The following is a 19,723-nucleotide window of genomic DNA, read 5'->3' as shown; positions in this document are numbered from 1 at the left end:
GGAAACATTACTTTAACATTACCTGGCTGACATGATTGCATCATATAGTTTGCGCTACAAATTCCCCCTTCTACCACGTCCCAAGTGTGCGGTACTGGATTCAGATTTGGTGACTAGGGAGGCCATTGAGGTACACCGAACTCATTGTCATGGTCATGGCTCCATGTGTGCCAAGAAAACATTTTCCACACCATTACCACCAGCAGCAGGCTGTGTCCATGGATTCTGACCTTACCATCTGCATGTCGCAGCAGAAATCTAGATTTCTTGAGACCAGGCCACGTTTTTCCAATCTTCAACTGTCCAGTTTCGGTGAGCCTGTACCCACTATAGTCTGTTTTCGGCTGACAGGAGTGGAACCTGATGTGGTCTTCTGCTGTTGTAGCCCAGCTGCTCCAAGGTTCGATAATGAGTAAAGAGTGGTTATTGGAGTTACCGTAGCCTTCCTGTCAGCTCGAACCTATCTGGCCATTCTCTGATCTCTCTTACACACATAACTGTTCATGAACTCTAGAGACTGTTGTGCATGAAAATCCCAAGAGATCATCAGTTTCTTAAGTACACACTGAGATCACATTTTCCCCCATACTGATGTTTGATGTGAACATTAACTGAAGAGCTTGACCTGTATCACATGACTGTATGCGCTGAGCATGCTGCCACATGATTGGCTGATTGGATAATTGCATCAACGAGCAGATTTATAGGTGTTCCTAATAAAATGGCCACTGAGTTACACTGTACATTTGACTTTCATGTTCATGTACTGTAGCCTGAACAGTGCATAGGCAAAACTAAAAGCAAGAACTCATCAAATGTGGGTCAAATTGTGAATAAACACTAATACTGAACGAGCTTTAGGTTTGTGTCAGTTCTACATGTGCAGTTTAATGTTAGTGCCCCCCCATACACAGGACAGCCAAGCTCAAAGAGGATGACTGTTGTTTTTAACATGCTTATAACAAAACACACTGAGCTACAAATTCACAATTAGCAAACACGCCTCTAAATATATTAACGTACACCCGAGAGGTTTTAATGCGTGAAGTTATTTCAGTTAACCCGCACTTAAGCAATGAACCACAATCCACTTCTGTTTTGAAGAGCGCAAACTAGACCTACTTCAAAGACAAGCGCATGCGCTAGAGAGACAACGCCCACTTGGGCAGCGCGGGCCAGGGTTGAATTTTAAATGTAGTGCACTTAATAGGGCGCAAAAGCTACAATTCTATACCTTATTTAGTGCGCTTATATAAGGATCCGGAAGCCAATTGGGATTCAGACAAAGGACCGGTCGTCAGACAGTTTTGGACCTGTCGTCAAGGGGCGTGGTCAAAACTTATGACGGAAGCGCGATTGGTCCTGGCGACTCGTTTGGCTCCGCCTTGATATAATCAGCGGTTTCAATATGGCGGAAGGCTACGGCGGAAAATGAGGAGGACGAGATCTGTTCAGTGCATTTGGTGAAATTTTTGCGTTCTTTTAGCCGTTTTGAATGTAGACACCAACTTATCGTTTGTTAGCCTTCGGATTTCAGATACTCTAAGGAACCGTGCAATATTGGCAGCTGTTCTAAGCGGAAGTTGAAAGTTAGCTAACTAGCCTGCTGTCCGTCCACCGAACTTGTGCGGCAGTTGGCAAAAATAACATAATCCCCTCCAGTGCAGTGACTCTGACGGTTTATCGCACTTAATCATCTCAGCACTGTTGCTCGTGTCTGCCATCGTTTTACTGAGTGAAGAAGTGCTGAAGAGCGTTATTATGGATGTCAGACTGGTCGAGGTGTAATTTGTGCATCGAGCCTAGCTCGGTTGCTAGCAGAGCGAATCCCACAGCCCCGGAGTCAGCGCTCAGCGTCTGGCTTATTAACTACTAGAAATCCTTCAGTAGCTGGCTGCTCGCCGCAATATTTCCCTTTATTACCATCATAACGAAAAACTGGTGATTTAGCTAAGCTAGCTAGCCAGCATTTGACCAGACTTCAACTTGGAACAAGGAGGGTTTCCGCTTTACAGTCGCCTGGACATTACTGGACTGTTTTATTTGGTTTTTGTGTTATGGTAAACCCAGCAAGCTGATACAACCACAGTGGTGGTCACGTCCACTTGGAGTTTTTAATTTTTTTATTTTGATCTTGTTTTGGCTGAGAGGCTTGGTGTGAATAAGAAGCCATGGCTCGTCACTCTCCTGCGCAGAGAGGACTTCCAGGCATACAGGTAACGCTAGCTGTGACTCTCAGCGCCTACTCCACACTCAGCAGCAGCTTACAGCAGAAATGACCTATAATGTGACAAAGAGCTTGTGTTTTGAAATGACAGCATTGCTAAGCACCACAAAGTGAAGTGTGTTTACTATCTAGTAAATGTTTCGCTTGAGCCTCTTTTGGGGTTTGGACAAATTCACCTGCTACATGATTGTTAACCTTGAGAGAGAGTTTGTTCTGCCACCAAGACAGTTTGAAAATGTTATTACTTTTCCATGGTTTTTGCAGTAACTTCTGATTTTGTATTAAACACAAGCTACACAGAATCAAGTTGTGTATCTGCTTGATACTTGTGCAGTTTCCTGGGGAGTTTCCTGAGCGCCACAAGACACTAAACAACACCGGAAGTAATAGCTGCCACGCTACTGACTGCAGTTTTATTGCTGAACTGTTTCATTCTCCATAGCAAGTGATTATATTGGAGCTTATTTAGGGCAGGGGTATGGGTATGGCTGCAGGCTTGCATTCCAACCAAGCAAGTGTCACACCTGGTTTCACTTGTTTAATCAGTCCATAGCCTCTAAACAACCATCAAATGTGTCTCCAGTTAGGCTGTAATGACAGCCTGCAGGCACGCTGACACTTTGCTGATAAGATTGAAGACCCCTGGTTTAGGGAAACTCTGGGTTAAAGGAATAGCATTGTTGGTAGTGAGGTTGCATATCCTTGTCTGATATCTCATGTAGCCAGACCATCAGGGATCAAACCTACTTTGAGCCCTTTTACACAGTCATGCAAGGAGGACTGAACACTGCTGAATCAATTCTTAATCCCATCCCTTTCTGTCTAGTGACTAGGATGTGACCACATGTTTTTTTTATTTTTTATTTTGCGACATGGTAAGTTTGCTTGCGTCCCGTCCAGGGTGTATCCCTGCCTCCCGCACTGTGTTCCTGGGATACACTCCGTGACCGTGACCCTGACCAGGATTAGTGGCTACTGAAAGTGAGTGAGAACACAGCAAGTGATTGTGACAGGTAAACAGAACCAGGGCCTAGTTTTTTTTCTGTCTATGAGGATTCCCATGTTGGAACCTTCTGACATGTTTTGAGAACTCAAATCCAAACAACAATGAAATGATTAATAATGTAATAAACACAGTCTAAAATTTGATCCTATTTTATTTAGATCCTATCTGAGTGTAGACAAACGTAACATTCCTTTACAATGTTTGAAAAAAATGTGAGATGAGGTTAGTTTTAGGTTTCCCTTAGACAGCGTTTTATTTTGACAGGTAGTGGTGGGAGGTTTATCAGCAGAGAATTTCCAGTACTGTTTCGACTGTAAAGTGGTGTGTTTACGGCTATGGGGAAAGCAGTGACCTTTTTTCCTTGTTATTACTTGTCTATCTTCTGTGGCAAGGGTGTACTAGCCCATTCACCCAGGACGAGTAGGTCATTGAGGTTACGCTTTTTAGTCAGAATGTGTTTAGTTTAGTGACAATGCTGTATCACCTAGTATGAAAGCAAAACCGCGGTATTATCAGAAATGGTTACAGCTCGGCATGTTTTCATCTATATACCTACAGCAGCATTGAGTCTTGGCTTTAGTCTTTTATTAAACAACAACAACAACAAAAAAAAGCCATGGGCATTTGGGTTCATTCACACAGCCCTCTGCAGTCAGCATCCTAAGAGGAACATAGTCTCACGTAAGTCATATGATTTACGATCAGAGCAGCTCTGGTTTATGTGTTATTACATAAAGTAGTCACACTTGATATGTAACAGTGACATCATTACTATTCAGACCTGGAACATCCTGAGTTGTGTGTGAGTCCTGAGAACATGTCATGCTTGTCTTGTCATATGAGAGTCTGTCTATATCGTGATGAGAGTCTGAGCTTGACCTGGCATTAGAAACTATGTCAGTAGTGGTTGTGGTATGGCCCTGCAGGTCTGGTGCCGGATCAGATAGGGCTTTGAGGTGAAAACTCAAGCACAAGCAGCTGACTGAGTAAACATTATGTGGGTTACCATCACAGCAGCACTTTTCTTCCTGTCCTTTGTCTCAGTCACACAACTCAGTTATCACCTGGCTGTCCATTCTGGTGCTGTGACAGGTTTCAGACTGCTGTTTTTAATTAGTCATTATCTCTGACAGCATGTGTCAGTATTCCTAAAACAGTTGTGTGTGATCTTACCCTGAAATTCAAATTTGTATTTGTTTATTGTGGCTCTAAAGTTAGTCATAGTTTCTTTCTCATCATCAAATGTACTTTCTGTTTTAAAGGGAATTGATATAACAGACAGAGTTGCTGTCATAAACATGAATGCAATTCACTCTGATTCCTGTCTGCTGGGTAATAAACGAATGGACGTATGAAAAGTCGATGAATCACTAAATGAATCAAGTAAACTTGTAGTTCTGGTTATCCCCGAAATTGGGGGAAAAAAAAGGATATTCACATTTAAAGATTACTGGTTAAACATGTCCTGTCTAATGCTACATTTATAACCTAAGAAGTTGGTGGTTCAGTGATTAAAGATTTGGACTAGAACAGAAGGCTGTGACAGAAGACTTGATTACTTGATTGACAGAAGACACTCAGTGTGTGAGGACATCACACTTAGCTAGCAGGGTTTTAGACATCCTTGAGCAGACTGACTATTTTATCTACCACGTTTGGTAAACTGGCTCCATAGCCAGTGTGAGATTTGCAGGCAGACAGCCAAGGTGAGATTAAAAGGTAGCCTAAATAAAACCTTTCCACATCTTTTGGAAAGTATGCTTATTGTAATGTCAGATGTCTAGATGTCAGAGTATATTATAGGCAGAAAAACTCAATTTTAATCAAAACCTTATGACTAATTTCCACCATTCAGCCATAGCAACATTCAACTTCGACTTGTAACCCGAAGGTGAACCTGAAGGTCGTGGGTTTGAGTCTCAGGTCCGGCAGGGATTGCACCGGGTGCGTGTTCACGGTGTGTGTGTGCACTTGGATGGGTTAAATGCAGAGTACAAATTCCGAGTATGGGTCACCATACTTGGCCACATGTCACTTCATTTCAACTCACTGAACAATCTGAATGAAACATGTCCAGATTAAGAGTACCCTAGCTCATTGCTGATCAGGACTGTTGAAATAAAAGCTTGTTGCCAGATCCTGGCTGCAAATCTTGCATTTTCCCTGTGATTAGCTGTGTAGGGCTCCGCTGGGCCCTTTAACACCATTCCATAAGATAGTCCACTCGTACATGCTAGATAAGTGTGTGTGAACAACGCCCCGTTTTACTGTCATAAAGTGTTTCCACCTGAATGCCAGGGCCAGTGTGAGTAATGTTCAGCTGAAAGAAAAGAGCTCAAATGGAGTCTGTCTGGCAAAAGGTAAATCTCTGCTCTTTGTCGTAACAAACTGATTTCTTTTTTTTTACTTTCCTAGTCTTGTTAGAGGCATGTTAATGACTGATAAGTGGGAACGGTAAGATAGAGTTTGGTTTGTGTGACAGAGATGTTCCAGGCTTTTTTGTGTGTGGTCTGTGCCATTTATATCAAATCTTATTTATCTGGCCTGCAGATAATTAATCCTGTTCACACCTTTGTACTGTTACTGTTCAAATACATGCCCAGTTATGTTTTGGGTACATGAATAAACCAAATATAATGTGTAAAGACTCTGGGTCTGTGTTGTAAGCCATCAGTCGGGTCCTTGACCTGTAATTGAAGGTGTGAGGAAATACATACTGTGGCTCTGTATGTACAAAGCAACTCCAATTAATTTCATGAAAAATTAATGTCCTGAAAACCCAGCATTATTTTTGATTCTGATCATTTCTAACTTGAAACAACATTAATGTTCCTTTCCTGATGTATTTTGAAACAATTATTGAGGGCCTTAGCGAGGGCTCAATGTGAGTGACGCACTATGACGTCTGCTTTTGTACTTTGTCACAGGCTTTTATCAATATATAGTGTTAGAGGCCAAGTACTAATGGGACTTTACTGGTATACTGTAACTCAGAAGTAGTGAACTACTACAAATGTAACTGGTGTATTTGTTTGTCATTTTTGGCCTGTTGCAAATGCGAAATAGGTTTCTGGTCTTTTTAAAGCTGTTTTTTAATTTTTTTATTTATTTGTTTTTTAATTCCACTTCAGTCGTTTGCTTTCTTTCCCAGAACATGTCACACGGAACCCATAAGTAGCTAACTGCTTTGCCATTGAGTGTCTAGTAAAATTCTTTTTCGATTTTAACATATACCAGCAAACAATGAAAAGTAATCCCTCTGTGAACATTGCCATTATCTTTGTGTTTTGTGCAGCTCAGACCTCTCAGTTTTCACTACCTGAGACTCATTCATTCACTGGAATGTGGAACTTCATTTCAGTGCTTTCTTACTATGAATAAGTAAATATATACTATGCAATTTCTTTAGTCCATCAAGTTATTATTAATGCGTTTCCATTGTACATAATAAAATAAAATTTTTTGGTAAGTGTAGTGGGTATAAATCATGTTTGTTAGGAGCATCTATTCAAAAAGAGGTAGTTATAAAGATTTGAACTTCTTTAACTCCATTACCTCATGTTTAAACACAACATGTCTAGTGAAAGTAAATTCACAATAGAGACAACACAGGCTGTGTTATACAGAACAAAGACTTTGCTGCTGTGAAGTTTGGTCATGGGCACAAACACATTAGGCTTTATAAAGTCCTTATCAGCCTCCTGCAGTTGAAGGCCTCAATACTTTTGTCGAATAGTTGAGATGTGAAAGACTTCATGTTCTCCTGGCATGTAAATGACATGAAGTGTCTTTCTATGGGACCGTGACAAGGGAAAAAAGCCTGGTGGAGTTACTCTATAAGTTTTCAGTGGGTTTAACTGAGGTGTCATCTTCATGTAGTTTACTTCTTTACATGTTAGCTTCATGTCACATGTGTCTAGAATGTTGACTATAAAAAAATTTCTTAATTTTATATACAGCTTGATGTGCATTGCAAGGTGGAATCCGGGGTGTACAACCTTAGACCCAAAACATGACTTGGATTTGGTTATCAAGGAATTAGCAAAAGCTTGTGTAATTAAAGCTAACCATGTCCTAATGTTCCTTTCTTTCTTTGTTTAGAATATTAAAACCGACCCAGAAGAGCTGTTCACTAAGCTGGAGAAGATCGGGAAAGGCTCATTTGGAGAGGTGTTTAAAGGAATAGACAATCGTACACAGAAGGTCGTGGCCATTAAGATCATTGATCTGGAGGAAGCAGAAGACGAGATCGAGGACATTCAGCAGGAGATCACAGTGCTGAGCCAATGTGACAGCCCCTTCGTTACAAAGTATTATGGGTCATATCTGAAGGTAAGTGCATCATCACTAATAGTCAAAGTACACCTTACACATCTTCTCACATTGTTTACAGGTGTGCTTTGACTATTATTATTATTATTATTATTATTATTATTATTATTATCATCATCATCACTAGTCAAAGCACACTTATGCACAATGTTAGATGATGTGTCTCTTATATTGGCCTGAACAGAAAAATGTTGAGGCTGATTCTCTTACTGTGTATTACCATCATGTGCCATTTTAAAGATACTACAGGATAGCCCAAAGTTGAAGTGAATGTTCTTTTTGATTGGGTTTGATTTTAAAAGTTCTCTCTCTCAGAAGACAAACACGCTAAATGCTAGACTGTAAACCATACGCACAACAGAAAGACTTGTACTACCGGGTGGACACTGAAGAGGGATACGACAGATAGAAATGTGGTCAGACAAAAGTTTAGAATGATGCAGATATAGCTGGAAACGGGACAGTGTGTGTTCACCCTTTCATATGTGGGGATATCTACATACATAAACAGCTTATTTTAGACTGAAGAACAAAGCTCTTTTAGCAAGTCATTCCCACTCACTGAACCGACTCCCAATCAGTTAGATACAGATGGTGTGTGTGTGTGTGTGTGTATGGGTGTGTGTGTTTGTGTGTGTGTTGCTTAAGTAAAAGCCCAAATATGATTGTCATTGGTTTCTTTTTGGTTGTAAATCAAAGTTGCTCTCAGCATTGCTTTAAATATGATAAGCTGATAAATATGATAATGATCTGTTATGTTCCCAAATTTTGTTGTGTTCCAGAAGTTGTTTTTGAAAAAAAAAAAAAAAATATATATATATATATATATATATATATATATATATATATATATATATATATATATATATATATATATATATATATATATATATAAATAAATAAAATATACACACACACTGAAGACTGTCAGAACAGGAGTTATCTCTATTGGCATTTCTCTTCTCTCAGATGATATAACCATTGTTATTTTCTGTGTAAACAGATTATGTTTTAAAGCTGCTATTTAAAGACAGAGTGAAATGGAAAGTCAAACACATTTTTCTTCTGTGACATGACATTTCTGAGTGAAACTGCACATTTGGTCAGATTTTGATAGGTTTATGAAAAATGGGCATTCCAAAACAAACATGCCAAAGTAGATGCTAGCCTACAGTAAGTTGTGGAGGACTGGATGCTCACCTCCCGCAGCACCCGGTGGGCATCGGAACTGGGATCCTGTGGGCCCTGTCAAAAAAGTCATGGAAGTGGGCAGTTTTTATTATTTTGCAGGTGGGAGTGGGCAGTCAGATATGAAGCTTGCAGGATAAAGAAAGACCACATTGAGAGTGTATTGGGTGCTTGCACAGTGCAGTGTGACACATTTACTGCTTTCATTCATTCAGCTTTAGTAAATGCTTCATTCTGGATGGGGCACTGTGGTTTAAATGACTAATTTGTTTATGTTTTGAGAAATAGAACCAACTAAGTTAGTCAGAAAATACCATCAGGAGGTGCAAACTATAATAACAGCAGAAGTGGGCAGGATTGGTCAGAATTCCTTTAAAAGTGGGTGATAATGAGATTTGAAAACATTACTGTTGTGAAATACTTGAACAAGCCCATCTGGCACTAACAACCATGCCACGGTCAAAGTCACTTACATTTTTCTCCCCATTCTGATGTTTTATGTGAACATTAACTGAAGCTCTGAACCTGAATCTGCATGATTGTATGTATTGTGCTGCTGCCACATGAATGGCTGATTGGATAATTTCATGAATGTGTAAAGGTGCTCCTAATAGAGAATAGTGTGTGTGTGCGTGCCTTTACCTCTTAAACATGGCTACAAAACAGTACGCTGTGGATATTTTATATTCAAGTTCACTTTAAGACAAGTGGTAACATCCTATTTAGCATTATTATTTCTGTATTCAACTGCCTCCACACAGAGTTACAGAGAGCTTCCCCCTCTGATTAAAAGAAAAGGCTGCACATTGCACATTTCTGCCTCTGAGAGTCTGACACACCTTTACATCTATCTAGAACAGACCTGCTTTCTTTTTCTGCCTTTCATTGTTGCTTATCATTTCCTCTCAGAGGCTGCTTTTTCATTTCCTGTCTGATTGAACTCTGTGGTCACTGGCAGCACTATGCAGCAAGGATTTAATTTTTGCCCTATAAGAGCTTGTAGCATATGCAATCCATAGTTAAGTGTAATTCCTTTCCATGAAGATGTGGGAAGTTGTTAAACTGCTGATTCTTTGCCATCTTTTTCTATGTTTTATCTAGCTGGAGTGACTGTCAGCTAAATTCCTCCAAATTGTCTTCCTGCCTTAGAATGTCTCTCACTTGTTCTTTGTAACTCATCTATATGGTTATGGTCACAGATCATGTGAGCTCTGATGTGGGTTTGGGTTATTGTCTGCTTGTGGCATAGCAGCTTCTGGGTTCTAACATTATGTCCTAATTTCTGTTGTTCTCTTGCTCTTTCTGTTTCAGGGAACAAAGTTATGGATCATAATGGAGTATTTAGGAGGAGGATCAGCATTAGATTTGGTGAGTAGTATGTAAAATTTATCATGACAATTTTTTATCTCTGTTCATAATGAGCAGTCATGTAGAGTATACCAGAGTGCCTATACATGTAGGGTCCATCACACTGTCCCCTCTGTCACAGCTGGAGCCAGGGCCACTGGACGAGTACCAGATTGCTACTATACTGAGAGAAATTCTCAAGGGGCTCGAGTACTTGCATTCAGAAAAGAAAATTCACAGAGACATTAAAGGTACTTTAATAATGTTGTGAATATATTTCATCTTGAATGTGTATTGTGAATAAAACCTTAAAGTTTAACATGTGTGTATGTTCCACCACAGCTGCTAATGTGCTGCTGTCAGAGCAGGGTGATGTGAAGCTGGCTGATTTCGGCGTGGCAGGCCAGCTTACAGACACTCAGATCAAGAGGAACACGTTTGTGGGCACTCCATTCTGGATGGCACCCGAGGTCATAAAACAGTCAGCCTACGATTCAAAGGTCAGAACTCATCACAACCCATGACCAAATCAGACATAAATCCAGCTACATGCAGATGTAGGAATGTTAATGCCATTTTGAGTGTGTAGTGAGTGTGACAGAAGGCCAGGTGATCAGATATGCCTTTCTTTATCTCTTCAGAAATGTTATACAATTTCCTTGTTTCTGTATGTGTGACAAAGACAGAGTGACTCTAAATTCAGATGATGTCCAAACTTCATTACTGTGGTGACTCACACTAAACTTCCTTATTGTTCTGAACAGTCTATGAAACACGGTTCATACAGTGTTGTGTGATGCACTCATTTCATGTAAGAGATGACTTAGTGGATCATGTGACATCAAGTAAGAGACTTGTTTTTTCATTCTGCAACTATTAAGGAAGGAAGTATTTACTTTGGTTTGAGAGTTCTGTTTCTCTTCCAGACTTTTTACACCTTATATATTCCACAGTATTCTATTTCAGTTTTTTTTTTTTTTCCTTCTTGCATTTGCTGTTTGAATTTCACTGTAAACAGTGTGCAGCTTCGTATTGTTTTGAATTGCACTGTGCCTATTTATGCCTCCACCACTAGGTGGTGCATTATGTTTTTGGTTTGACAGGAACTTGAGACCCATTTTCTGGCTATCTACAATTTTTGCCATCGGTCTGACCATCCTTCTATCAGTCCTTCTGTCCGTCCATCCGAGATTCTCGTTAGCACAGTATCTCATGAATGAGGGGTCGAATATTTGTAGATTATATCTGGAATTATCATTGTAATCAGTAGATTAGATTTTGGAATTGAATCAAACAGGTCCACAAGCCAAGGTCAAATATCTGTAATAGATTTTCTTCAATAGCTTCCTGTCCTATTTGAAGTAAATTTGAAGGGTATTTCCCACATACTAATTAGTAACAAGGAGGACTAGACTTGTTGGCAGAGGAGATATCCCTGCTGACGGCTTTGGCAATGAGGTTGACGTGGAGATTACTCTTTAGTTCTGCTAAACAACATAACAGCTATTACATGGTAGTAATGTCCACAAGTAATAAGTTACCCCCCTCACACCCACTTTTTGAGCAGAAATAGTGCTTCATCTTGCCCTGATTATTAAGTCTGATTAAGTCTTTTAGGGTGGGATGTCAGGTGACAAAGGTACACAAACCTAGATGTATGTGTATGCAAAATGGCTAGAATTCCATACTTGATTAGGACAGGGTAAATATATATATATTTTTTTTTATTTATGGTCATATTATGAGATTTGAGACACAGGTTATGACAACTGAGCAGTGTTTTTAAAGAGAAGCTAAGAAGAGCTTGCGTTTGTGTGACAGCTCCCTGCCACTCCATGATAAATATGTGTTCCAGTGTAGCTGTGAAGTCTCTAACATTTTACAAGTTGATATGGACCGTGTCACGCAAGGAGGTGTGAGCTTTGAACTGCCCTCCAGTGTACATCACATTTTATGATCCACATGCACCAGTCTTGTTTGATCCTTGTTCAGTGTCCTTTCTCATGGGTAAGAGTTAATGTACTAGAATAAAAGCAGGAATGCACACAAGTGTTGGTGAACTGTTTTATGTACTATGTGCTGTGCTTGTGTTCCTCAGGCAGATATCTGGTCGTTGGGTATAACTGCGATAGAGTTGGCCAAGGGAGAGCCTCCCCACTCTGAACTGCACCCCATGAAGGTTTTATTCCTCATCCCAAAGAACAACCCGCCAACTCTGGAAGGAAACTACAGCAAACCGCTGAAAGAGTTTGTAGAAGCCTGTCTCAACAAGGATCCAGGCTTTGTAAGCATTCACTAGTTCAATACTGTTACATCTACACAAGCAAAACAATGCTGTTTCTAAACTGCCATTTTATTCAAAAGCTTTAACTCATTCATGTACTTATAGGACTTCATGTATACCATTCTCTGGAGTTATATATATATATATTTTTTTTTTGCTGGATGCCAATGTTGTATCTATCTCTTTGCAGAGACCTACAGCCAAAGAGCTGCTGAAACATAAGCTTATTGTACGTTACGCTAAAAAGACCTCGTACCTCACAGAGCTCATTGACAGGTACAAGAGGTGGAAGTCTGAGCAGAGTCGAGACGATTCCAGCTCCGACGAATCTGACTCGTAAGCACAGGCTTTTTTTTTTTTTTTTTTTCCCTTCTTTACTTCCAGCATCTTGGTACACATTGGTTCAACCCAGAATTGAACAAAGGTTCACAAACTACATATATGTGTATTCAGAATGAGTAGAATAGCATACTGAATCAATACATTTGTTTCAATTTTAACTGGTAAACTGACAGTAAAACAATTTTAATTTACAACACAGGCTATATATATTGTCTGGTCATTATTTTGAGTATGTGAAGTTATTGTCTACATGATCATAATTTTTAATTAGGATTATTTCAGGTAACATGCCATGCTTGTTATTATCAGAATTTTCTAAGCTTTACCAAATTGGGATTCTTAAATTAATCATACCAATGAACCTCATTGTAATAATATGTATTATTGGTAAACATTTTATTTTGCTACAGTTACGATAATACTCTTCTGCCTTTTTTGGCAATTCCAGTTGAAATCAGTCTCTGTGTCTCTGCTCAGTGAACAGGATGGACAGGCCTCAGGTGGGAACGACTCGGGAAACGATGAGTGGATCTTTACCATCAGAGAAAAAGACCCCAAAAAAATCCAAAATGGAATCATGCAACCGTCTGCGCTGGACCACAGCGAGGTGAAGGGGAGAGAGAAACTATCAGCCTTGTACATGTGCACAGGGGTCCATTAGGTGTAGGAGTGCAGTGTCCTTAGGTGTAGGGGCACTTGGAGAATCTGTACTAAAAATTAATAAGCATTTTCAAGACATGGGGAGGGGGAGTGCAGAGAATGATTTTTGTACTAGACCCAGAAATATGGGGATCATTCCCATGTACAATCAGGAAATGCCATTATTCCAACTGTGTTTATTATAAAACTTTGTTCTGATTCAGTAATTACAACAATGTTAGATTAATGACTGCAGTAGTGGTTCCCTTTGTGTTCACTTGAGGTGTGAGGCATTACATTGTCTCTGATAGAATACTAGCTAATTTTTAAGGCCTTGTGCACAAATGCTATCGTGTTAGTTTTTTTTTTAAATCCCCAAGACTGATCAAAGCCTGCGTTCATGTGTAGTTTGTAAACCTTCACATCCAGCATCTTTGTCAGAAATCAGTGCTGATATAAATATGTATAATTGTGTCTGTCTCTCACTCATACTGTTGTTCTCCCTCCCACAGGTACAGAGCAGTGCACAAAGGCCTTTGTCCCAGAGCTTGTCAACTATTATATCTCCGTTGTTTGCAGAAGTAAGAACTTAATCACACGTTCATTTACAATGCACCTATTAGACTTGGGCTACTCTAGTTATATTACTGAATGTTTTTTGTGTATTAAAAAAAAAAATCACCCATAGAATTTAGTGTTGCATGCAGGCTCCATCAGCATCACCTGCTTTCATGCATTGACTCAAAATACGGAGCTGTGCGTATAAATAAAAACACAAGCCATTCCTGCTATAATAATAATAATAGGCTGCCATATTACTGTGCAGTGCAAAGCAGCAGTCTCCTCTTGGCTTGCGTATGTGGGTCAAGTAAACAGTTTGAGTACAAGGCCTGTTGCTGCCGAGTACCACATGAGATTTAACAGTTTACCAGTTGCGTCTCTCTTTCACCTCCAGCTGAAGCAGAAGGGTGAGGCGAGTAATGGAAAGCCAGAGGCAGTGGAGGAGCTGAGGGAGGCCATATTCCTGGCAGAAGAGGCATGCCCAGGCATCTCGGACTCCATGGTCACAGAGCTAGTGCAGAGACTGCAGAGGTATGATTTATGGATTAAAGTTCTCCAGCACCTCCACCTGATTTCTGTCTCAGTCATCTAATGGAGTTAATTGGTGAGCTCAACATAGTTTACATTACATTAGAGCTTTTTATTACAAAGCTTCTTAATTGCTGTATTTGGGGGGGTGTCCTTGGTAAATGTACTGAATTCCAAAACAGTTATGCAAATTACTTCATTCATATCATTTCAAAACAGTTATGCAAATTAACTATCTTAACTGTCTGGTACTTGACAAGAATTCTCATGGAGCATCAGGTATTTTGTACACTTAGAGGTGTGAATAGCCAATGAAAATGAAGCAGGCAAGATTCTGAGGCTTGTCGCCATTTGTGTGTACACTCATTTTTCTAATGGCAAAACTTTAAATTTATGACACAATGAGATTTTTGGAGGCACTAGATTGAAAAAGATAAATGACAACTAAAAGGAATTTGTGGTAAACATGATGTATTTGCAAATGATCAACAACTGAACTTTGTCATGGCCACGTCCATCAGATGGCCTCCACCTGCAAAAGGAGGCAGTAGTTGGCTGGTTATTGACATAGCAGACCCTAGAACAGTGATATACAACTAAAATTTGTGATCCAGTTACATAAAATTCCTTGCATACAAAGTTTACAAAGCAATACTATTCCTTCCATGACTGAATGGACACAAGAGCATTGCTATAAATAAGATATTTCGAAGTGGTTATGTTTGGTTTCATAGCAGTGCTTCATTTTACCACTTTTGACTTGTGGCCTGAAGTCAGCAGATGACTTTGGGGAATTTGAAACGGAGAATAAACGCATACTTCTCTGTCCATTTTATTTTAAATTGTCTACTTTTAAACGATACATGTAATTAGTTCACTAATCGCTAAGACAGGGTAAATAAAATATAAAAATCAGTGTATGTTTTGAAAAGTCTTCCTTTTCTGACCATAAGTCCCTAGCCCTGTAGCTAGTCTTTAGTCTGATGAGCTGCCTTCAGCTAAGTAATTTACGTTAATACATGTGACTGGCTACAGCTGACAGTCTGCTTCAGAAGCGGTGATGGTTCTTGTTTTGAAAACTGGAATTTCTGAATGACAGCCATTTAAAAAAATTTTCAAAAATACATTGATCAGTTCTACTACAGTACTCAAGTCTGGGTCTGCATCTGAACCGTAAAATGCCAATTGTCACCATTGCTTTAGGGAATGCTAGAGGTCTGGCCGTTGATAGTAATAAAGGTATTTAGGATTAGACCTTTTTCTCTCCATGTCTTTGTGACTAACCACAGGTATTTTTTGTCTGGCAGGTTTGCGGTACCCCGGGCCTCATCTCACTGACTGCTTGCTGTGGATTCTCCTCTCTCTGCCTCCTAGTGCAGCCTCTCTCTCTCACACACACACTCACTCAGCCTGTACCTAGCACACTTTTTTTATGTTTTATTTTTTGTTATTTTTTATTTTTTGGGTTTACATATCAGGTGAATGGGTAGTGTTGTAGAGGCCTGGCTGGGCTCAGACTCAGACTCAGACACACCCCTTCTGAGAGCAGTGCACCTTATTCAGCACACACAGGGGCAGAGCAGCAGGTGGTTGCACCAGCCATGTGCAGGTTCTTTCCAAACTGCATGTGTAAAGCAATTTGCGTCTTAATGACACAATTTTATTCTTAACCGTCTAGCGAGTGAAGATTCAGTTGCAACATGAAAACGAAATCATTTGTCATGTTGTCAATTACACTGATTCATTAATCCCTTTCACCCTCTAGCTAAAAGAGATGGCTAGTTAACATTTCAGTAGAGAACGTAAGTCAGAACTTAGTTGAAATGCAAGGAGTAGTTGTTATATGGTAGGTGTACATGAGTATTTTATTATTATTATTTTTTTTATTGGTATTTTTTGTTCAGTAGTTATCAGCTGGTCAGTTTTAGGCAATACCCTGTTTTACACTTGTCCCTTCACTAGTGTAAGTCTTACACTATGGTGCATGTAATACAAGCTCTGTAAAGTAGGCAGTCAGTTTCGTTAGAACTTGGATAGTTGGTGCGAACCAGTCATTGAATGTGCAGTATTTGAGATATTTTGTTTGTGTGTGTGTGTGTGTGTGTGTGTGTGTGTGTGTGTGTGTGTGTGTGTGTGTGTGTGTGTGTATATATGAATGAGTGTATGAGTGAATCAGTGCTGTATGGTCCCAGCAGTGAAGTTGTGATGATCCTTTTTCTTTTTTTTTTTCCCCCCCCTTTTTTCCCTTTTTTTTTTTTTTTTTTTTTTTTTTTTTTTTAAACTCAGGTATCCTGCTCTCAGTAACGAGTCTTCTGAGAGGCAGACTGAGCATGCTCAGCTGGGTGTGTAAATGTGTGTGATGTACATAGGCTTACAAACATGTTATGGAGGTACGCTAATGAAAACACTGTGTTAAAAATGGCCAACTGCTCCTGTAGATACTGTTCATGAAGGTATATATGTACACTGGCCATCACTGAGATTGCCTTGTCTTTTAGTTTGCAATTTTTTTTTTTTTTTTTTTTAAATCATTTGATTAAATTTTTTCATGGATTGAACTGAACGCTGCCATTGGACCCATTATCACACACCTTTGTTCTTCTCTACCTTCACAGTGCCATTCATACTCTCCTATTGTTTCCATCTACCCTCTTCTTGAGTCCAACACTTAGAAAATATATTTATAAAAGTTCCAAGCCCATTTTTTTCTGATCATTTCAGTCATGGAAAAATAATGCTGTATGCTATGATTTTTTTTTTTCTTTAAAAGCTCCAGACTATTTCACCAAACTCTAGTCCTTTTGATTTGCTGTAAACTTGTCGTATGCCGCTAAATCCTCACGTCTTCCTGGAAATTGAAACGGTACACGGTGTACCAACAGCTTGAATTGCACTTAGATAACTGCCTTCTTATGATACATGAATTAGCCATAAGACATAAGCATGAGACTTGTACAGTGCATTTCACATCATACATATAGGACTGCTGTGAGTGTGAGCACCATCTATGACGTCCATGAAGTCTAGTGTGTTAATACACAACTCACTGGTGCATTTTAAATCTGTTCGTTGCTCACGTACATGTAGTGTCTGTAGTGAAAAGCTAGCATTATCAAATGTGTTGTGGTAGAACTGCACTTGAGCTAACCCTCAGTCTTGTTTTAACCTGTAACTGGGCAATGAGGCATTTATTCACCAGTTTTTAAATGTTAATCCAGTGATTAAAGCAGTAGCTTAAACATAGCATGGGAGCGCAAAGCAATTCTAGATAAATCTCTTTTCTAATTGTTTGGGGACATGGATGCTATCACAAGCATGATGCATATGCATGTGTGTAGCAAGTGTTTAAAATCCTGAAATTCAGCTGTTTAAATTGATTTTAAAAAGGCTTTATGCTAACATTACTAAAATTTGAATTTTAGTGCTTTTAAATTGCACATGTTGTGTTCTAAATACAGTTTGGGAAATGTAAAGCTGTTCTTCAAGTCTGGAAATTCAAACAATTTAATCACAGTAGAGCGTTTCTAATACCCAGCTGTAATGTCTGTTTGAGTAAGACTGGGATTTAGAAGAGATGCAGAACAAGACAATGACACTGACCATGAAACCACTAAACGCATGTTCAGAGAGTAGTTCAGAGAGGAGTGATGTTTGTTTCATGTACTCGGGTGGAAAGTAACTTTTGCTTAGTTATCCTCTTAGTTATAATAAAATTATAATATGCTTATAATACGTCATAAAGGTTTACCGATGTAGAGTTGAATTTAAACTCAAGTTTAATCTCAAAACTAGTTTGGAATTATACATTTAAAAATAAAGAACAGAACTCATTGTTACATTCTTTAAATATGACTGGTTAATGATGAGGCTATTAACATGCTTGAAGAAACAATTGCTGAAAGACTAAAAGAAACTGCATTTTCTGCAAGTGAAGCTGTTCAAATCATTGCTGGTTTAATGTTTAAGTTGTTCTGTCTCCAAAACCCATAGATGGCATTTTAATAGAGGCAGAAATCTGCACTCACATTCAAACTCTGTCCTGTTGATCAGCCTGTCTGTTTACCACAAAGTGCTTCCCTTTTTTTTTCTTACTATTGATATTTGCACCTTTTCCATTTAGAGTCTGAATGTGTCCCTGTGTGTAAGCTGTAATTTTAATGAGATCACGGTTTGTCTTGTTTATCTTTGCGACTGAACTTTCTTGAGTATGGCAATAAATTAGGCTGTCAGGTTTCTCAGCACAGATATATTCTATGGAACAAAATTCAATATTTTTATAAGTGTAAAGTGCAGTATTATCTCTCGAATGAATTACACCATATGCTATCTAACTGATTTTCAAACAATGTAATTTTCTGTAACATTGCTGAGTGTATAGTCTTGTACATAATTCTTGCTTTTGTCATCAAATACCAAGGTACTGAATTCCTTGCAAGCTTTCAAGTGATTTTAAGAAAAATAAAACAATGATAGTTTGATTTGCCTGCTGTTTTAAATGTACTAGTGGAAATAAGATGTTTATTTTATATGGTTTTTTTTTTTCCTGAGTAGAAAGTGTTTGTATCCAATAATTTCCATCCAGAATAATAGAAGTTGCCATTTACTTCTCAGAAGTAGGTATTTCTATGCTATTCTTTGGTCCAGGGCTGGATTTTGTCTAACAACCCAATGATGTTATAAGAACAAGACTACCATGAGTTCGACACAGCAAGTTTTATTCATACATCAAAAAACAAAGATCAAATTTTCCTCACACTATATACAGGTATTACATACAATGTTTATACACATATTACATATTTTGTACAAGAAAAATATACATAAAAATGTAAACTTTTGTATACAAAAAATACCTTAGACATAAAACAAGGACCAATAACAAAAGGTGACTAGATTATTAGCTCATCCTATCATTTAAAAACAGTTATACAGTACATTCACTGAGTATAGGAATTTGTCAGCCATTGTTCAGCTTTTAAGCGGTTTCAAGTGCCAGTGGAGCCCTGAAGATGGCTTGCTTTAGAGGGTTGACTCAAGTTGACTGTGCAGTAAATCTCAATGCAACTTATATCCGGGGGTTAGAACAGCTGCAAGGATATGACACGATGGCGTAGTATTGAAAAACTCAGAATATTTCTTACAAGAGCCATTTTTGAATCAATAAAAAGGCAATACTCCTGTCTGCAGCCTTGATTTCTAAGAACAAATTAAAAGATGAAAATCACTGATGCTATAGCATGATCACACTTTTTAAACTGATCCATGGGAG

At 38.9% G+C, this 19,723-nt stretch overlaps 1 protein-coding gene across 2 annotated transcripts; it reads left to right on the top strand.

Moving 5' to 3' along the window:
- The first annotated feature begins 1,367 nt into the window (after positions 1-1,367).
- On the top strand, positions 1,368-18,932 carry stk24a (serine/threonine kinase 24a (STE20 homolog, yeast)). 2 transcript variants are annotated; one of them, XM_026912870.3, is made up of 11 exons: positions 1,368-2,216; positions 7,335-7,565; positions 10,065-10,121; positions 10,243-10,351; positions 10,443-10,600; positions 12,199-12,384; positions 12,575-12,720; positions 13,204-13,333; positions 13,878-13,946; positions 14,321-14,457; positions 15,762-18,932. In XM_026912870.3, the coding sequence occupies exons 1-11, from the start codon at positions 2,172-2,174 to the stop codon at positions 15,790-15,792; spliced, it is 1,299 nt and encodes a 432-aa protein (XP_026768671.1). In that variant the 5' UTR covers positions 1,368-2,171; the 3' UTR covers positions 15,793-18,932. The 2 variants fall into 2 exon arrangements, with proteins under 2 accessions (XP_026768671.1, XP_053090203.1); XM_053234228.1 differs by lacking the exon at positions 1,368-2,216 and adding an exon at positions 2,241-5,593.
- The last annotated feature ends 791 nt before the right edge of the window (positions 18,933-19,723 follow it).

Source organism: Pangasianodon hypophthalmus, chromosome 5, assembly GCF_027358585.1.
Source record: "Pangasianodon hypophthalmus isolate fPanHyp1 chromosome 5, fPanHyp1.pri, whole genome shotgun sequence".
In the NCBI taxonomy this organism is placed as follows: domain Eukaryota; kingdom Metazoa; phylum Chordata; class Actinopteri; order Siluriformes; family Pangasiidae; genus Pangasianodon; species Pangasianodon hypophthalmus.
Note: the sequence above shows the minus strand (reverse complement) of the source record. Positions and strands in the feature narration are given on the sequence as shown.

Coding starts and splice junctions, on each gene's coding strand:
- stk24a (XM_026912870.3), top strand. CDS start 2,172: ATGGCTCGTCACTCTCCTGCGCAGAGAGGACTTCCAGGCATACAG. Junction 10,352..10,442: donor AATTCACAGAGACATTAAAG/GTACTTTAATAA, acceptor GTTCCACCACAG/CTGCTAATGTGCTGCTGTCA. Junction 12,721..13,203: donor AGCTCCGACGAATCTGACTC/GTAAGCACAGGC, acceptor GTCTCTGCTCAG/TGAACAGGATGGACAGGCCT.